Source organism: Oncorhynchus masou, chromosome 24, assembly GCF_036934945.1.
Source record: "Oncorhynchus masou masou isolate Uvic2021 chromosome 24, UVic_Omas_1.1, whole genome shotgun sequence".
In the NCBI taxonomy this organism is placed as follows: domain Eukaryota; kingdom Metazoa; phylum Chordata; class Actinopteri; order Salmoniformes; family Salmonidae; genus Oncorhynchus; species Oncorhynchus masou.
Window position 1 is genome coordinate 86,209,261 of NC_088235.1, and position 21,709 is coordinate 86,230,969.

At 41.8% G+C, this 21,709-nt stretch overlaps 1 protein-coding gene across 4 annotated transcripts in view; it reads right to left on the reverse strand.

Annotated features, from left to right (window-relative positions):
- Nucleotides 1-21,709, reverse strand: part of LOC135512903 (tyrosine-protein kinase ABL2-like) — a 37,576-nt gene that overhangs the window by 10,669 nt on the left and 5,198 nt on the right. For 3 of the 4 annotated variants that reach the window (XM_064935398.1, XM_064935399.1, XM_064935400.1), the window contains exon 2: nt 19,686-19,760. In XM_064935398.1, coding sequence (XP_064791470.1) covers nt 19,686-19,760 — 75 coding nt within the window. Of the gene's footprint in view, nt 1-82; nt 2,642-19,685; nt 19,761-21,709 lie in introns of those variants that run through there. The other variant, XM_064935401.1, reaches the window with a different exon arrangement.

The window sequence follows — 21,709 nt, forward strand, 5'->3', positions numbered from 1 at the left end:
GCTAGCTTAATATCAATAGCTGTCCAATTAATAGGCAGCTGGAGTCTACCAACATAAACAGAAAGAGCTAAGTTGTAGCTACCCGAGAGTCTAGGCCCGTCCACATCCGTTACCCCCGTGTAGGGCCGGCATGTCAGCCTAACCCACTCTTCCTCAAAACTGCTGCTGGGTTTAAGGGTCCTCAAATACATACTCTGCATGTCCACGCTCAACATTGACTCGCTTCACTTTCCAAACACACTAATCTGAGATCTGAGGACTAGGTCCTACAGGAAGTCACTACTTTCTTCTTCCCTGCCTGTATGTAAAGAGTGTAGTAGCTGTGGGGAGGGGCTCTGTCGGCGTCTGTGGGTCACCATGCCCACACAACATGCCTGAGCCTCAATAACTCCTTAACAGCTGCCAACAAACTCTAAAGCATGTCTGGGCAGCTGCTGAGTGGGACTTACCCACTGTTAGGGAGAGAAGGAGACGAGTGAATTAAAGACAGGTAAAGGGGAGAAGATGAAAGAGGCATTGAAAAGAAAGTCGAGAGTTGGCATAAAAGATATGTAAAAAAACAAAACAATGATTGCAAAGTTAAACAAACTATACAACTGTATGCACAAAGACTACTTTCACTCCGTTACTGTGGAATTACCCCGATACAACTAAGGAATGACTGGCTACACCAAAGTTTAAGTGATACATCTACAGTACAGTAAGTGACTGGCACCATCAGTGTCAGTCTGTGGTGGTCAGTAGCTAATGTTACAGTAAATATCCTTTCTGAAAGGCATCATCCCTTCCTAATTACACTTCCTGGGTCGTTCCAACTCAAAAAGCACAAGGAAGAGGATTTTGACACCCAGATTGTTCTGGAATAGTTTCTGTAGTCAGTAACAGATACAATTAACATTCATGAAACATTTTGTGAAAATATAATTTGATCTGAGAAATTAAGCTAATTGATGGCACCCAAATTGGCCATATTAATATATAGGATTCAGATAATATTCAATCAATATAATACTAAACATCTTCCTAGCTATTTCTTCCGTGGGTGGCTTTTGGCCATTATTTGGGGCGATAAGACGCGATAACAAGTTTTACTTTGACATTTTAAAACAAAAAAACAATATTTGCAAAGTTAAACAAACCATACAACTCTATGCACAAGGACTACTTAACAATTTCCATTGAAAACGTTACATAAACATTTACTTAAAGAACAGTGCAGATGCAAAGTCTGGTAACAGAATGACGGCACAAACGGCAAACCGCCATTCTGTTACCAAACTTCGCATCTGCTGCACTGTTCATTGCCATCATTGGTTTTTGTTTGACATACATTTTAAAGTCTCAGTGTCACTCTGTTACAGTGGAATTGCCCAAAAACAACAGTATCCGAGAAGTTAAAGGGATAGTTCACAGCAGTTTATGGACAAGGTACGACAGCAATCCATGCTTTGGTCTGGTTTCTCTGGCACGGCTTCCACAAGTTAAAGTTTTAGCATTTGTGGCACAAATCCCATTTAATCATGTCAAAAAGTATCTAAAATGTATTGTGAAGGTCAACAAAGTCACTGATAGATGATTTGAACATGATGCGCAAAGAAATGATAATATTGGTCCCATGGCTTGAATGGGATTTGTTCCAAATGCTAAAATGTTAAACTAAACCAGAAAATGGATCGCGGTCATCCTTTGGCGATAGACTGCATACAGGGTAAGGAAACCAATATGGCATTTTGGTGAACTTGCCCTTTAAGATATACCCTGTGTAAGACCGAGTTGAATTAAAGCTTAACCTCAACTATGAAGTCCTGCATCTTTTATTATTTTTTAAATATTTTTTTCGCCTTTATTTAACCAGGTAGGCTAGTTGAGAAGTTCTCATTTACAACTGCGACCTGGTCAAGATAAAGCATAGCAGTGTGAACAGACAACACAGAGTTACACATGGAGTAAACAATTAACAAGTCAATAACACAGTAGAAAAAAAAGAGAGTCTATATACATTGTGTGCAAAAGGCATGAGGAGGTAGGCAAATAAAAAGTTGATCAAATCACCCAGATCTCCAAATCCAGCCTAATGAGTCTCACACGTGAAATAGGGAGTAAAACAGGAAACACACTGAACTATTAAAAGTACGCATTGCTCCATTCTAAAACACGCAGAACTACTAAAGTACACATTGATCCATTCTAAAACACGCAGAACTACGAATGTACACATTGCTCCATTCTAAACACGCAGAACTACTAAAGTACACATTGCTCCATTCTAAAACACGCAGAACTACTAAAGTACACATTGCTCCATTCTAAACACACAGAACTACGCATTGTGCCATTCTAAACACACAGAACAACTAAAGTACAGATTACTCCATTCTAAACACACAGAACTACTAAAGTACACATTGATCCATTCTAAAACACGCAGAACTACTAATGTACACATTGCTCCATTCTAAACACGCAGAACTACTAAAGTACACATTGCTCCATTCTAAACACACAGAACTACTAAAGTACACATTGCTCCATTCTAAACACACAGAACTACGCATTGTGCCATTCTAAACACACAGAACAACTAAAGTACACATTGCTCCATTCTAAACACACAGAACTACTAAAGTACACATTGATCCATTCTAAACACACAGAACTACTAAAGTACGCATTGCTCCATTCTAAACACACAGAACTACTAAAGTACACATTGATCCATTCTAAACACACAGAACTACTAAAGTACGCATTGCTCCATTCTAAACACACAGAACTACTAAAGTACACATTGCTCCATTCTAAACACACAGAACTACTAAAGTACACATTGATCCATTCTAAACACACAGAACTACTAAAGTACGCATTGCTCCATTCTAAACACACAGAACTACTAAAGTACACATTGCTCCATTCTAAACACACAGAACTACTAAAGTACACATTGATCCATTCTAAACACACAGAACTACTAAAGTACACATTGCTCCATTCTAAACACACAGAAATACTAAAGTACACATTGCTCCATTCTAAACACACAGAACTACGCATTGTGCCATTCTAAACACACAGAACAACTAAAGTACACATTGCTCCATTCTAAACACACAGAACTACTAAAGTACACATTGATCCATTCTAAACACACAGAACTACTAAAGTACGCATTGCTCCATTCTAAACACACAGAACTACTAAAGTACACATTGATCCATTCTAAACACACAGAACTACTAAAGTACGCATTGCTCCATTCTAAACACACAGAACTACTAAAGTACACATTGCTCCATTCTAAACACACAGAACTACTAAAGTACACATTGATCCATTCTAAACACACAGAACTACTAAAGTACGCATTGCTCCATTCTAAACACACAGAACTACTAAAGTACACATTGCTCCATTCTAAACACACAGAACTACTAAAGTACACATTGATCCATTCTAAACACACAGAACTACTAAAGTACGCATTGCTCCATTCAGCAAGTAAACTACACAGTACACTACATGGCAGCAGTATAGTTAATCTGTCAGGACATCTCCTAAGGACATTAAACTGGCCTAGTGGTCAGGTGTGACTCTGCCCTGTCTAGAGCTGATGCTCTCCCACCTTTGTTCCCCACCAGCATATGGTGCAGGTCTGTCGCTGTCAACTGGCTCAGCCACAGCTCCCAGTACATCTTCCACTTATTCCCAGTCAGCCAGGGCAATCCCAGTACAGATGCCTGACCCAGTCAGCAAGGACAATCCCAGCCAGGACAATCCTAGTACAGACGTCTGACGAGTTCCCCCTCTCTTAAAAACTTCTCCACAGAGGGACTGGGTGGGAAGGAGGGAGAGAGGGGCTCGCTGTGTGTTTGAGACATAGGAAATCTGAGCTCACTGGGGGAGGTGAGTTGTGGTGGAGGTCTCTTGAGGAACAGAGCAGAGCGAGGGGTAGGGACAGTCTTGAGGTCAACAGCAGATGGCTGTTGCTGAGATGCCAGGCTAAACAGACTGATGGGTGGGGGGGGCAAGAGGGACTACAACTGCTACAGGCCCTGAATTTCCTAATGTCAGAAGAACACTGCTCGAGCATATCACACTATTACAAATATTTTTATTCAGTCAGCCTCAAGCCTATTTTTAACTGAGAGCTGGAGAATTTCAACTCAAAGACTCAGAAAACGGCTAAATGTATTAATTCAATCAGTCAAAAAAATGTAAAATTAAGATCAATTAAAATCAATTAAGATTGATCGTTGAATAAGAGTTTGGTCAATCAATGTTGAAAGAAATATAGTTGATCCCTGAAATATTAACAACTAAGCAACAACCACCGTTTGGCAAAACCATGTAAAAGGTTCCATAGCTGGCAGCCCGCGGGCCAAAATTTGACCCCCCAAGTTGTGGCAATAAAAGTAATAATTATACAGTACCAGTCAAAAGTTGGGACACACCTAGTCATTCAAAGGTTTTTCTTAATTTGTATTATTTTCTACATTGTAGAACAATAGGGAAGACATTAAAACTATGAAATAACATATGGAAACATAGTAACCAAAAAAAGTGTTAAACAAATTAAAATATATGTTATTTTTGAGATTCTTCAAAGTAGCCACCCTTTACCTTGATGACAGCTTTGCACACACTTGGCATTCTCTCAACCAGCTTCACCTGAAATGTTTTTCCAATAGTCTTGAAGGAGTTTCCACATATGCTGAGCACTTGTTGGCTGCTTTTCCTTCACTCTGCGATCGATCTCCAACCATCTCGATTAGGTTGAGGTTCGGTGATTGTGGAGACCAGGTAATCTGATGCAGCACTACACAACTCTCCTTCTTTGTCAAATAGCACTTACACAGCCTGGAGGTGTGTTGGGTCATTGTCCTGTTGAAAAAAATTAAATAAAAATGATAGTCCCACTAAGCGCAAACCAGATGTGATGGTGTATCGCTGCAGAATGCTGTGGTAGCCATGCTGTGGTAGCCATGCTGGTTAAGTGTGCCTTGAATTCTAAATAAATCCCTGACAGTGTCACCAGCAAAGCATCATCACACCACCTCCTCTATGCTTCACGGTAGGAACCGCACATGCAGAGATCCGCTCACCAACTCTGCATCTCACAAAGACCAAAAGGACAGATTTCCACCGGTCTAATGTTCATGTTTCTTGGACTAGAAAGCCTTCTGATTGGTGTCTTTTAGTACTGGTTTCTTGGTAGAAATTCAACCATGATGCCCTGATTCACGCAGTCTCCTCTGAACAGTTCGTGTTCAGATGTGTCTGTTACTTGAACTCTGTGAATCATTTATTTGGGCTGCAATTTCTGAGGCTGGTAAATAATGAACTTATCCTCTGCAGCAGAGTTAACATGTGGTTTTCCTTTCCAGTTTCCTTTCCAAGAGCCAGTTTCATCATAGCGCTTGATGGTTTTTGCGACTACACTTGAATAAACATTCAAAGTTCTCAATTTTACACATTGACTGACCTTCATGTCTTAAAGTAATGATGGACTGTCGTTTCTCTTTGCTTATTTGAGCTGTTCCTGCCATAATATGTAATTGGTCTTTTACCAATCAGGGCTATTTTTTGTATACCACCCTTACCTTGTCACAACACAACTGATTGGCTCAAACGCATTAAGAAGGAAAGAAATTCCACAAATTAATTTTTAACAAGGCACACCTGTAAATTGAAATGCATTCCAGGTGACTACCTCATGAAGATGGTTGAGAGAATGCCAAGAGTGTGCAAAGCTGTCATCAAGGTAAAGGGTGGCTACTTTGAATTATCTCAAATATATTTTGATTTGTTTAAGCCTTTTTGGTCACTACATGATTCCATGTGTTATTTCATAGTTTTGACGTCTTCACTATTATCCTACAATGTAGAAAACAGTAAAAATAAAGAAAAACCCTGGAATGAGTGGGTGTATCCAACCTTTTGACTGGTACTGTATATATTTTGGACACAAGACAGTAAAAATACCAACTCTGTTCCAAGTATTCCATGCACAATAGAGAGATACATGTCATCACATACAAATGTAAGCATGGTTACAAATTATTTGTAATTATGTTCCGGCCCCTTGACCATCCTCAAAAAATTCTGCCCGCAGCTGAATCTGGTTGACTATTCCTCAGTGAAGCTGTTAACAACTTGAGATTGACCCACACCAGTTGGTATGTCATGCATGAGGTACGTCGTGTGCCTGTATGGGTGCGTGTGTACGTGTGTGTGCCTTTGTGCAGTTGCAGAGGGCAGAGGACTGTTAGCAGGGACTTGACCAGTGTTTGGGTATGAGCAGCAGGCACAGTTCCAGCCCCAGACAGCTGAGACAGTGGTGCCCCTCCAGTTCTGCTTCAGCTCAATGGGCATATTGAGAGACCGACCCCCCTGGTCACCATACCCCACCCTCTACCACTCCTGCAGCTGTTGGTAGGGTCTGTCCAGGCAAGTGGCAGCTGAACCAGCCACCCCTGCACCCTCCCAATCCCTGTGCAGGACCACATGTGAATCCTTTCACTGTGCCCTGTCAGAATACATAGCTTAACACAACACATGACCAGGCCTCAGTCAGTGTAAAACAGTTAGCTAGTTATGAGTATTACAAGGAGACACCACTGAAACCATCTAAACCACAAGCAGCATTATGCACTACTGCCCGCTGGCCTGGGAATATCTTAAGCCACGGAGCAAAACAAAGCAACATCATGGCTATAAATACCTCCTGAATGATCACAGCTTTCAGATAGAGAGCTGGAGGAAATGTTAACAATAAGCTGAGACAATGTCACGGATGAGAGGCACACACGACAAATCCTGTCGCTGCCAGGCCAAACAGCCAGAGAATTAATGTGGGATGAACACAGACAGACAGGCCTTTGGTTAGAGGATCAGAACAGACAGACAGGCCTTTAGCTGGAGGACCAGTGGGTCAGAACAGACAGACATGCTTTTAGCTGAACAGACATGGACTGCAGAGGACAGTGCCACTTCTACTCCACTCTGAAGAGGGCAGTTGTACAGACAGAGATCCCCATGCAGCAATCTAGTGGAGAGGCTGAGTGGCTGAGGAGAGGTAGAGTTGGCAGTAGCCATCTGTTGTTGTTAACGAGGACACATAAATTACCCATTCACATCAAATCACAACAGTGGGGAGTCGATCTCTGGGTGTTGGTTTGATTAGGAAAAGTGGATTGTCATCCTTAATTGATTACCTCCAGGCAAAGTGAGCATTAGTATCAACTTGACAAGTCTTCCATGCAACCTGATTTCAACACAGCAGGAACTAATAATATTCTTCCAGAGTTGAGTTACATTGTTCAACAGCACTGCTGGGGAAAGCATTTAGAACAATAAACACAACCCAAAAAAACAGAGACAATTCTAAATCACGAAACCTTCCTTAAAAACACAGATCACCCAACTATTGAATTAGGCCAACACATTTAGGAAACACTCACAATTACCATAATTGATTCCCAACTTTTCCTAATCAGGGGGATTAAAATGAACAGCTGAAGTTGGATCCAGACAGATTTGAGGGGCTTTAGAAGTGGCGATGGTTGTACAAACCATAATGGAAGAGGATAGCACCCGAGCCCTTTAGGTCTGGCCAGCGCCTTAGCTGTGCTAGTAATAAGCCTTACGAGCAGGACCCCCCCCTACTCATCTACATCCTACTCCCACAAATGTCAGTGAGCAAATAACGAGACACCGGGGTGTTGGGAAACACCATGTACCATTCATCTATAGCATGTGCTCCACTAGGCATACAGTATACAGACTGGACAGTGTAAATCAGTCACCCTAATAATGGTGCTCTAGCCCATTGCCTGCCCACCATGGCCCTTTAATTGGTTAATGTGGAGTAAGTGCGTCCCTCCAGGCTCACTCACAACACAGTAAGTATTGGTCTATATAACTCTCTGCAGTGGACTAGAGGAAGGCCATCCACAATGCCTCACATTCTGCCTTTAATCCTCCTCTTCAGGATGCACATAGTGAGGCTGAAAAATATTCCATCCATGTTCATGTTGATGTTTGTGTGAGCAAAACCAAAATACAACACCACACTATTATTGTCTCAATTAACTCCTGCAAAATGCTAAGTTACAGTACACAGTATTGTTAGTTTGGAACAATGAAAAGTGATGAGTGGAAAATTAAGTCACTTGAAAGTCATGGCATTTGTCATGCCTCCATAGATGTGCCTGCTCGTTCTGTTTACTAAAACATTTCAAGAGAACCTCTATTTTGTAACATGTGTGCAGCTCATTGGTTCACTCAGTTTGTACTACCTGAAGTACTTGTTCTTCCTGGTCTGGCAGTAGTCTACCGTTGTGTTGTGCTGGGCTGGGCTCTGTGACACAGCAGAAGGGTGGAGGTATGATTTGCATCATTCACCATAAGGATTCGATCCAGCAGATCCCAAGAGAGGCTCAGACAGGCAGACCGATAAGAGGGTCTTTCCCAATCGGATGGGGTGATATTGTAACCAACTAATCACCACTCAGCAGCATCACTCAGGAGAAGAAGAATAGATTCCTGAGAATCTATTCTAGACACAGTGTTTACTGGATCACTGTTTCTGAGAACCTGTCCCAGTCAGTGTTTCCCTCACCAGGGCCAAAGGCAGACCCTCCCAGTCACTCTCCCATTGACACAACAAAGACCTGGGTGGAATGCCAGAACAGAACACCATGAGTGATGCTCACTTTACATCCTCCTCTTCATCTCAGAGAACAAATGACAGGTTTGAAGCCAGAGATGCTCCTACCTTCTCCCTTATGGTACTGAGTCCACACCTGCCTTTAACACAATAACATGCTTAGCCACAGGCTCTTTCAAGCGTAAACGTGTAGAGTACTCTAAGAGGTTGTGTGGTGGGGTATGAAAGCAGGAGAAACCTAAGAGCATTGATTAATATGAAACTACCAGATTCCTGTAGAGAAGATGACTAACCCTGGCTAACCCAACCTAGCCAGGATCCAGGTGATGACACAGGTTCAAGCGGTGGGAAGTATTTAATAAGATGAGTCTGAGCTTTCTGGTTTTAGGGGGCTTTCACACCGAATTGGTTTTGAGAGGTTTTTCTGAACTTTGGTGCGTTTACCCAAAACATTCAGGAGATAAAAGTGCTCAAAGTTGACGCATTTGGCATACCCCAACATACCATGAGACATCTATGTCTTAATCACTGGAAAAGATAAATAGTGGAGTTGGATATAATTTTAAAGCTGACAAAACAGGGTTGTCAAGCTATTCGATAATACACACACACACACAATTGAAGTCGGAAGTTTACATACAATAGTTTGGTAAATCCGACCACAAGTCTATTCTCCCGATTCCTGCGTACAAGCAAAAATTAAAGCAGGAAGCACCAGTGACTCGGTCTATAAAAAAAAGTGGTCAGATGAAGCAGATGCTAAACTACAGGAATGTTTTGCTATCACAGACTGGAACATGTTCCGGGATTATTCCGATGGCATTGAGGAGTACACCACACCAGTCACTGGCTTTATCAATAAGTGCATCGAGGACGTCCGCCCCAGTGACTGTACGTACATACCCCAACCAGAAGCCACGGATTACAGGCAACATTCGCACTGAGCTAAAGTGTAGAGCTGCCGCTTTCAAGGTGCGGGAATCTAACACAGAAGCTTACAAAAAAATCCTGCTATGCCCTGCAACGAACCATCACTAAGGCAAAGCGTCAATACAGGGCTAAGATTGAATTGTACTACACCGGCTCCGACACTCGTCTTATGTGGCAGGGCTTGCAAACTATTACAGACTAAAGGGAAGCACAGCCGCGTGCTGTCCAGTGACACGAGCCTACCAGACGAGCTAAATCACTTCTATGCTCACTTCGAGGCAAGCAACACTGAGGCATGTATGAGAGCATCAGCTGTTCCGGACGACTGTGTGATCACGCTCTTCGTAGCCGACGTGAGTAAGACCTTTAAACAGGTCAACATACACAAGGCTGTGGGGCCAGACGGATTACCAGGATGTGTGCTCCAGGGCATGTGCTGACCAACTGTCAGGTGTCTTCACTGACATTTTCAACAAGTCCCTGATTGAGTCTGTAATACCAACATGTTTCAAGCAGACCACCATAGTCCCTGTGCCCAAGAACACAAAGGCAAATGACTACAGACCCATAGCACTCACTTCCGTAGCCATGAAGTGCCTTGAAAGTTTGGTAATGGCTCACCATTATCCCAGAAACCCTAGACCCACTCCAATTTGCATATCGCCCAAACAGATCCACAGATGTACAATCTTTATTGCACTCCACATTGCCCTATCCCAACTGGACAAAAGGAACATTTATGTGAGAATGCTATTCATTGACTACAGCTCAGCGTTCAACACCATAGTACCCTTAAAGCTAAGGATTCTGGGACTAAACACCTCCCTCTGCAACTGGATCTTGGAGGGGAGGTAGGAACACATCTCACAAGCTAATCCTCAACACTGGAGCTCCCCAGGGGTGTGTGCTTAGTCCTCTGTTAACCCACGACTGCATGGTCAGGCACAACTCCAACACCATCATTAAGTTTGTAGACGACACAACAGTGGTAGACCTGATCACCGACAACCATAAGACAGCCTATAGGGAGGAGGTCAGAGACCTGGCCCGGTGGTGCCAGAATAACAACATATCCCTCAACGTAACCAAGACAAAGGAGATGATTGTGGACTACAGGAAAAGGAGGACCGAGCACGACCCCATTCTCATTGACGGGGCTGTAGTGGAGCAGGTTGAGAGCTTCAAGTTCCTTGGTGTCCACATCTACAACAAACTAGAATGGTCCAAACATACCAAGACAGTCGTGAAAAGGGCACGACAATGCCTATTCCCCCTAAGAAAACTAAAAAGATTTGGCATGGGTCCTGAGATCCTCAAAAGGTTCTACAGCTGCAACATCGAGAGCATCCTGACCGGTTGCATCACTGCCTGGTACGGCAATTGCTCTGCCTCTGACTGCAAGGCACTACAGAGTAGAGGTCGACAGATTATGATTTTTTTAACGCAGATACCTATACCGATTATTGGAGGACCAAAAAAGCCGATACCGATTAAAATCGGCAGATTTAAAACTTAAAAAAAAAATGTATTTGTAATAATGACAATTACAACAATACTGAATGAACACTTATTTTAACTTAATGTAATACATCAATAAAATCAATTTAGCCTCAAGTAAATAATGAAACATGTTCAATTTGGTTTAAATAATGCAAAAACAAAGTGTTGTAGAAGAAAGTAAAAGTGCAATATGTGCTATGTAAGAAAGCTAACGTTAACGTTTCTTGCTCAGAACATGAGAACATATGAAAGCTGGTGGTTCCTTTTAACATGAGTCTTCAATATTCCCAGGTAAGAAGTTTTAGGTTGTAGTTATTATAGGAATTATAGGACTATTTCTCTCTATAACATTTGTATTTCATTAACCTTTGACTATTGGATGTTCTTATAGGCACTTCAGTATTGCCAGTGTAACAGTATAGCTTCCGTCCCTCTCCTAGCTCCTCCCAGGGCTCGAACCAGCAACACAACGACAACAGCCACCACATCGAAGCAGCGTTACCCATGCAGAGCAAGGGAAACAACCACCCCAAGGCTCAGAGCGAGTAGTGCGTGCTAACTAGCCAGCCATACTCCACTTTGATGTTTTATTCCTCTATTATGGGGAGTCCCACCATGCTCTTTCTGGTATAAATAGCCAGAAAATGGGCTTCTTGTACAATGATCAGAGTCATATTTTACATGAAGATAGGTTTGAAGTCATAAACAGCGCAATGCTTGACGCACAACAAAGAGCTGCTGGCAAAACGCACAAGAGTGCTGTTTGAAAGAATGTTTACACGCCTGCTTCTGCCTACCACCGCTCAGTCAGATACTTAGATACTTGTATGCTCAGTCAGATTAAATGCAACGCAGGACACAATATTACTAGATATTATCTAGCAATATCATCAACCATGTGTAGTTAACTAGTGATTATGATTGTTTTTATAAGAAGTTTAATGCTAGGTAGCAACTTACCTTGGCTTACTGCATTTGCGTAACAGGCAGTCTCCTTGTGGAGTGCAACGAGAGAGAGACAGGTCGTTATTGCGTTGGACGAGTTAACTGTAAGGTTGCAAGATTGGTTCCCCCGAGCTGACAAGGTGAAAATCTGTCATTCTGCCCCTGAACGAGGCAGTTAACCCACCGTTTCTAGGCTGTCATTGAAAATAAGAAAGTGTTTTTAACTAGTTAAATAAATAAAAAAATAACATACAGTATGTCACTGGGGCTAAGCTGCCTGCCATCCAGGACCTCTATACCAGGCGGTGTCAGAGGAAGGCCCTAAAAATTGTCAAAGACCACAGCCACCCCAGTCATAGACTGTTCTCTCTACTACCGCATGGCAAGCGGTACCGGAGTGCCAAGTCTAGGACAAAAAGGTTTCTCAACAGTTTTTACCCCCAAGCCATAAGACTCCTGAACAGGTAATCAAATGGCTACCCGGACTATTGTCATTGTGGGCACCCCCCCCCTATTTTTACGCTGCTGCAACTCTGTTTATCATTCCTGCATAGTCACTTTAACTATACATTCATGTACATAATTCCTCAATTGTGCCCCACCAACCAGTGCTCACGCACATTGGCTAACCGGGCTATCTGGATTGAGTCCCGCCACCCACCACCAACCCCTATTTTACGCTACTGCTACTCTCTGTTCATCATATATGCATAGTCACTTTAACCAAATCTACATGTACATACTACCTCAAATCAGCCTGACTAACCGGTGTCTGTATGAAGCCTCGCTACTTTTATATCCTCGCTACTGTATATAGCCTGTCTTTTTACTGTTGTTTTATTTCTTTACTTCCCTATTGTTCACCTAACACCTTTTTTGCACTGTTGGTTAGAGCCTGTAAGTAAGCATTTCACTGTAAGGTCTACTACACCTGCTGTATTCGTCACACTTGACAAATAAACTTTGATTTGATTCATTAAAACTCGTTTTTCAACCACTCCACAAATTTCTTGTTAACAAACTAGTTTTGACAAGTTGGTTAAGACATCTACGTTGTGCATGACACAAGTAATTTTTACAACAATTGTTACCAGACAGATGATTTCACTTATTATTCACTGTATCACAATTCCCGTGGTTTACATACACTAAGTTGACTGTGCCTTTAAGCAGCTTGGAAAATTACAGAAAATTATGTCATGGCTTTAGAAGCTCCTGGTAGGCTAATTGGCATCATTTGAGTCAATTGGAGGTGTACCTGTGGATGTATTTCAAGGCCTACCTTCAAACTCAGTACCTCTTTGCTTGACATCATGGGAAAATTAAAAGAAAACAGCCAATACCTCAGAAAGAACATTTTAGAACTCCACAAGTCTGGTTCATCCTTGGGACCAATTTCCAAATTCATGAAAGTACCACGTTCATCTGTACAAACAATAATACGCAAGTATAAACACCATGGGAACACGCAGCCGTCATACCGCTCAGGAAGGAGATGCATTCTGTCTCAGAGATGAATGTACTTTGGTGCGAAAAGTGCAAATCAATCCTTGAACAATAGCAAAGGACCTTGTGAAGATGCTGGAGGAAACAGGTACAAAAGTATCTATATCCACAGTAAAACGCGTCCTATATCGACATAACCTGAAAGGCCGCTCAGCAAGGAAGAAGCCACTGCTCCAAAACCTCCATAAAAAAAGCCAGACTACAGTTTGCAACTGCAGATGGGGACAAAGATTGCACTTTTTGGAGAAATGTCCTCTGGTCTGATGAAACAAAGATAGAATTGTTTGGCCATAATGACCATCGTTATGTTTGGAGGAAAGGGGGGAGAACATCGTCCCAATTGTGAAGCACAGTTGGCAGCATCATGTTGTGGGGGAGGGATTTGTGCACTTTACAAAATAGAAAGCTTCATGGAGGGAGGAAAATTATGTGGATATATTGAAGCAACATCTCAAGAAATCAGTCAGGAAGTTAAAGCTTGGACGCAAATGGGTCTTCTGGGATAATGACCTCAAGCAAACTTCCAAAGTTGTGGCAAAATGGCTAAAGGACAAAAGTCAAGGTATTGGAGGGGCCATCACAAAGCCCTGACCTAACTCCTATAGAAGATTTGTTGGCATAACTGAAAAAGCGTGTGTGAGCAAGGAGGCCTACAAACCTGACTCAGTTACACCAGCTCTGTCAGGAGGAATGGGCCAAAATTCACCCAACTTATTGTGGGAAGCTTGTGGAAGGCGTCCTGAAACGTTTGACCCAAGTTCAACAATTTAAAGGCAATGCTACCAAATTCCAATTGAGTGTACAGTGGGGCAAAAAATAATTTAGTCAGCCACAAATTGTGCAAGTTCTCCCACTTAAAAAGACGAGCTGCCTGTAATTTATCATAGGTACACTTCAACTATGACAGACATAATGAGGGGGAAAAAAATCCAGAAAATCAAATTGTAGGATTTTTAATGAATGTATTTGCAAATAATGGTGGAAAATAAGTATTTGGTCAATAACAAAAGTTTCTCAATACTTTGTTATATACCCTTTGTTGGCAATGACAGAGGTCAAACGTTTTCTGTAAGTCTTCACAAGGTTTTCACACACTGTTGCTGGTATTTTGGCCCAGTCCTCCATGCAGATCTCCTCTAGAGCAATGATGTTTTGGGGCTGTTGCTGGGCAACACGGACTTTCAACTCCCTCCAAAGATTTTTTATGGGGTTGAGATCTGGAGACTGGCTAGGCCACTCCAGGACCTTGAAATGCTTCTTACGAAGCCACTCCTTCATTGTCCGGGCGGTGTGTTTGGGATCATTGTCATGCTGAAAGGCCCAGCCACGTTTCATCTTCAATGCCCTTGCTGATGGAAGGAGGTTTTCACTCAAAATCTCACAATACGTGGCCCCATTCATTCTTTCCTTTACACGGATCAGTCGTCATGGTCCCTTTGCAGAAAAACAGCCCCAAAGCATGATGTTTCCACCCCCATGCTTCACAGTAGGTATGGTGTTTTTTGGATGCAACTCAGCATTCTTTGTCCTCCAAACACGACGAGTTGAATTTTTACCATAAAGTTCTATTTTGGTTTCATCTGACCATATGACATTCTCCCAATCTTCTTCTGGATCATCCAAATGCTATCTAGCAAACTTCAGACGGGCCTGGACATGTACTGGCTTAAGCAGGGGGAAATGTCTGGCACTGCAGGATTTGAGTCCCTGGCGGCGTAGTGTGTTACTGATGGTAGGCTTTGTTACTTTGGTCCCAGCTCTCTGCAGGTCATTCACTAGGTCCCCCCGTGTGGTTCTGGGATTTTTGCTCACCGTTCTTGTGATTATTTTGACCCCATGGGGTGAGATCTTGCATGGTGCCCCAGATCGAGGGAGATTATCAGTGGTCTTGTATGTCTTCCATTTCCTAATAATTGCTCCCACAGCTGATTTCTTCAAACCAAGCTGCTTTCCTTTTGCAGATTCAGTCTTCCCAGCCTGGTGCAGGTCAACAATTTTGTTTCTGGTGTCCCTTGACAGCTCTTTGGTCTTGGCCAGAGTGGAGTTTGGTGTGACTGAGGTTGTGGACAGGTGTCTTTCATACTGATAACAAGTTCAAGCCATTAATACATGTAACGAGTGGAGGACAGAGGAGCCTATTAAAGAAGAAGTTACAGGTCTGTGAGAGCCAGAAATCTTGCTTGTTTGTAGGTGACCAAATACTTATTTTCCTCTCATCTTTTTAAGTAGGAGAACTTGCACAATTGGTGGCTGACTAAATACTTTTTTGCCCCACTGTATGTTCTCGCTTTGTTTACTATGGTGCTATGCTCAGATAATAGCATAGTTTGCTTTCCCCGAAAAGCCTTTTTGAAATCTGACATGTTGGTTGGATTCAGAACACGTGTAGCTTTAATTTGGTATCTTACATGTGTAATTTCATGAAAGTTTGATTTTTATAGTAATTTATTTGAATTTGGCGCTCTGTATTTTCTCTGGCTTTTTGCCCCACATATCCCAGAGAGGTTAATGACCGTTCCACAGGTGCGTGTTCATTAATTGTTTATGGTTCATTGAACAAACATCGGAAACAGTGTTTAAACCCTTAAAGAAGATCTGTGAAGTTATATTTGGATTTTTACAAATTACCTTTGAAAGACAGGATCCTGAAAAAGGGCCGTTTCTTTTTTTGCTGAGTTTACATAGACACAGTATGTGGACACCCCTTCAAATTAACGGATTCGGGTATTTCTGCCACAGCCGTTTCTGACAGGTGTATAAAATCAAGCAAACAGCCATACAACCTCCATAGACAAAAATGAAAATGGCCTTATTGAAGAGCTTAGTGACTTTCAACGTGGCACCGTCATAGGATGCCACCTTTCCAACAAGTCAGTTCGTCAAATTTCTGCCCTGTGCTGTTATTGTGAAGTGGAAACGTCTAGGAGCAACAAAGGCTAAGCCGCGAAGTGGTAGGCCACACAAGCTCACAGAACGGGACCGCCTAGTGCTAAAGCTTGTAAAAGTAGTCTATCCTTGGTTGCAACACTCATTACTGAGTTCCAAACTGCCACTGGAACCAACGTCAGCACAATAACTGTTCGTCGGGAGCTTCATAAAATGGGTTTCCCTGGCCAAACAGCCACACACAAGTTTAAGATCACCATGTGCAATGCCAAGCATCGGCTGGAGTAGTGTAAAGATCGCCGCCATTGGACTCTGGAGCAGTGGAAACGCATTCTCTGGAGTGATTAATCATGCTTCACCATCTGGCAGTTCGAGAGATGAATCTGGGTTTGGCGGCTGCCAGGAGAATGCTACTTGCCTCAATGCATAGTGCCAACAGTAAAGTTTGGTGGAGGAGGAAAAAAAATGGTCTGGGGTTGTTGTTCATGGTTTGGGCTAGGCCCCTTAGTTACAGTGAAGGGAAATCTTAACACTACAGCATATAATGACATTCTAGACTATTCTGTGGTTCCAACTTTTTGGCAACTGTTTAGGGAAGGCCCTTTCCCGTTTCAGCGTGACAACGCCCCCGTACACAAAACGAGGTCCATACAGAAATGGTTTGTCGAGATCGGTGTGGACGAACTTGACTGGCTTGCACAGAGCCCTGACCTCAACCCCATCTAACACCCTTGGGATGAATTGGCACGCCGACTGCGAGCCAGGCCTACTCGCCCAACATCAGTGCCCAACCTCACCAATGCTAGCGGCTGAATGGAAGCAGGTTTCCGCAGCAATGTTCCAACATCTAGTGGAAAGCCTTCCCAGAAGAGTAGTGGCTGTTATAGAAGCAAAAAGCGGGACCAACTCCATATGAATGCCCATGATTTTGGAAAGAGATGTTCGACAAGCACGTGGTCCACATACACATGACCAAAAGTATCTAAAAAATATTCTATAAAAATGACGACACTCAACCTTAACATTAATTATAAAAAGATGTGTAAACTCTGATTTGTTTTACATTGTTGTAGCAGACCATTGGTTGAGACACGTGCTCTTGAATACAGAGTGGGCTTCATTTCAATCATAGAAATAGAATTCATAGAACGGACCTATTACTTCAGACCAGAGTAACTTAGCTGGTACGCCATGAAAATGTACATTGAAAGTACATTTTTAATTCTATACTGAACAAAAATTTTAAAAACGCAACATGTAGTGTTGGTTCTGTTTCATGAGCTGAAATAAAAGATGACTGAAGCGTCTCTAAAATTGTGCGCAAAAATTTGTTTACATCCCTGTTCGTGAATATTCCTCCTTCACCAAGATAATCCATCCACCTGCCAGGTGTGGCATATCAAGAAGCTGATTAAACAGCATGATCATTACACAGGTGCACCTTGTGCTGGGGACAATAAAAGGCCACTCGAAAATATGCAGTTGTGCCACACAACACCACATGTCTCAAGTTGAGGGAGCGTGCAATTGGCATGCTGATTACAGGAATGTCCACTAGAGTGGTTGCCAGAAAATGGAATGTTCATTTCTCTACCATAAACCGCCTCAAACGTAATTTCAGAGAATTTGGCAATATGGTCAACCGGCCTCACAACAGCAAACGATGTGTAAACATTCCAGCGCACTACCTTCACATCCAGCTTCTTCACCTGTGGGATTGTCTGAGACCAGCCACCCAGACAGCTGATGAAACTGAGGAGTATTTATGTCTGTAATAAAACCATTTTCTGGGGAAAAACACATTCGGATTGGCTGGGCCTGGCTCCCCTGCCAGTCATGTGAAATCCGTAGATTTGGGCCTAATGAATTGATATCAATTGACTGATTTCCCTATAGGAAGTACAACTCAGTAAAAATTGCTGAAATAGTTCCATGTTAGATTTATATTTTTGTTCATTATAATTAGTACCATAAAGATGGACGCCGGTCCACCCACCATCGAATATCAACTTAATGGTCATGTCTATTCTATTATTATACCTTTATTTCAAGGAACACAGACTGAGATCAAGGTCTCTTTTACAGCTGGGCCCTGCGTATACATGTTTACACAGAGTTTAGGTACAATGATTAAGAAACTACACAAGACAAACAAAACGATCACAGATGACACAAAAGAATACAGCAACAGATTACATTTACACACAGGTTATTCCCCTAACAGCACAAGAACTTGCATTACCCGAAACAGTTACAATCAATACAAATATTTATATGATTTCAGTAAGTTTCCTTTGGAGGGTTGATGGTTATTTCAGAACAGGTATTCATTCCCATTCAACTCAACATTCTCTGATTTGTGGACCTCTTTTTGTGGTACCATTTGAAAGTTGAAATTTCAACTTTAGTACATTTATCAGCCAAAACATGACACCCACCCTGTATTCAAAAGCATGTTGTTTCTCAACCGATGGCGGGCACAACACAAAAACCCTAGGATGTAAAGAAAGGTCTAAGCAACAACATATGCAAATATGAAAAACATTTGAGGTTCATGTGTTTTTAGAGAATTGACATAAGGTTAAAATATTCAAATTGTTATAAACATTATAAAAAACACTTCGACACCCTTGTTCGTAAGCTTTTAAATTATGTCAAATCTCAACCATTCATATTTTCCAGTAATGAAGATGTTTCATGGTATGGTGGGGTACGCAAAATAGGTAAACTTTCTCTCAGATGTCTGGGCATTCAGATCCAAAGAGTAACTTTCTGTTCACTTCAACAATGGGCAAATATTTATGGAAGGTTTTGTTCAAATCAAAAGGGGTGCTGTCAAAAAGTGATTGAATTCATATGGATTTAACCGTATAGCAGCGCATTTATGAGAGCATCCGATGCAGACTAGGGGTACGGGGCTATAGGCCACTGAATATTGGCTATTCACTTCACAGTTAGAGCGGCTATTGCACGGTTTCCTCTCACGTTGTTGAAAAATAAATATGACGATTGGGACACACAAGTAGCGTTTCATGATAATGGTAGATGATTTAGCATGAGCATTTTTGTCCAATAAACAAATTACTTGTATGGACACCTGGTTTTGTTGAGGAGTTTTAGTTCGTTTGACATTTGGCAATGTGAAACCAACTGGACCACTGAGTGGAGAGACACGAGTGCCTTCTGTGTGGTGTAGAGACATAAGCCTAGAGATGATTACATCAGTTACGAAGCAAAATGGTATACATACGTTGCATCACAGTCCAGCCAAGGTGAGATGATAGGATCAGCCTGACAGGATCAAGTGGGACTCGGAGCAAAAGTCCTAAGGCAGAAAATATAACATCTCATTTCAATTGACCCCATGATATTATGGAAATTGTAAGGCAGTATACAGCAGCAGCTGGCCTTTCATTAGCCATTTGTTACATTTTTCCATAGTTCGGCTACGCTAGATAAAAAAACAAACATGTATACACACACACTACCTTTCAAAGGTTTGGGGTCACTTAGAAAGGTCCTTATTTTTTTAAAGAAAAGCTATTTTTTTATCCATTAAAAAATAACATCAAATTGATCAGAAATACAGTGTAGACATTGTCAATGTCGTAAATGACTATTGTAGCTGGAAATGGCTGATTTTTAATGGAACATCTACATAGGCGCACAGAGGCCCATTATTAGCAACCGTCATTCCTGTGTTCCAATGGCACATTGTGTTAGCTAATCCAAGTTTATCATTTTTAAAGGCTAATTGACCATTAGAAAAACCTTTTGCAATTATGTTAGCACAGCTGTAAACTTTTGAGCTGATTAAAGTAGCAATAAAACTGGCCTTCTTTAGACTAGTTGAGTATCTGGCACATCAGCATTTGTGGTTTCGATTACAGGCTCAAAATGGCCAGAAACAAAGAACTTTCTTCTGAAACTCATCAGTCTATTCTTGTTCTGAGAAATGAAGGCAGTTCCATGTGTGAAATTGCTAAGAAATGGAAGATCTCGTACAACGCCTTGTACTACTCCCTTCACAGAACAGCTCAAACTGGCTCTAACCAGAATAGAAAGAGGAGTGGGAGGCCCCGGTGCACAACTGAGCAAGAGGACAAGTAAATTAGAGTGTCTAGTTTGAGATACAGGCGCCTCACAAGTCTTCAACTGGCAGCTTCATTAAATAGCACCCGCAAAACACCAGTCTCAACGTCAACAGTGAAGAGGCGACTCCAGGATGCTGGCCTTTTAGGCAGAGTAGCAAGGAAAAAGCCATATCTCAGACTGGCCAATAAAAAGAAAAGATTAAGATGAGCAGAACAGACACTGGACAGAGGAACTCTGCCTAGAAGGCCAGGTTGCCATATCGAATCCCCAAGCTGACAATGTAAAAATCTGTTGTTCTGCCCCTGAACAAGGCAGTTAACCCACTGTTCCTAGGCAGTAATTGTAAATAACAATTTGTTCTTAACTGAGTTGCCTAATTAAATAAAAGGTTAAAAAAACTACAAAAAAAACTTGTCCTCTTGCTCAGTTGTGCACCGGTGCCTCCCACTCTTTCTATTCTGATTAGAGCCAGTTTGCACTGTTCTGTGAAGGGAGTAGTACAAAGCGGTGTACGAGATCTTCAGTTTCTTGGCAATTTCTCTCATGGAATAGCCTTCATTTCTCAGAACAAGAATAGACTGATGAGTTTCAGAAGAAAGTTTTGTTTCTGACCCATTTGAGCCTGTAATTGAACCCACAAATTCTGATGCTTCAGATACTCAACTAGTCTAAATGCGGACAGTTTTATTGCTTCTTTAATCAGAACAGTTTACAGCTGTGCTAACATAATTGCAAAAGGGTTTTCTAATGATCAGTCAGTCTTTTAAAATGAGAAACTGGGATTAGCTAACACAACGTACCATTGGAACACAGGAGTGATGGTTGCTGATAATGGGCCTCTGCACGCTTATGTAGATATTCCATAAAAATACAAATCTGCCATTTCCAGCTACAATAGTAATTTACAACATTAACAATGTCTACACTATTTCTGATCAATTTGATGTTATTTTAAATTTACCATTTTTTGCTTTTCTTTCAAAAACAAGGATATTTCTAAGTGACCCCAAACTTTTGAATGGCAGTGTATGTATGTTTTATTGTCGCACACTGGATAGGTGCAGTGAAATGTGTTGTTTTACAGGGTCAGCCATCGTAGTACAGTGTCCCTGGACGCAAAATAGGGTTAAATGCCTTGCAAGGGCACAGATTTATTTTTTTACCTTGTCGACTCGGGTA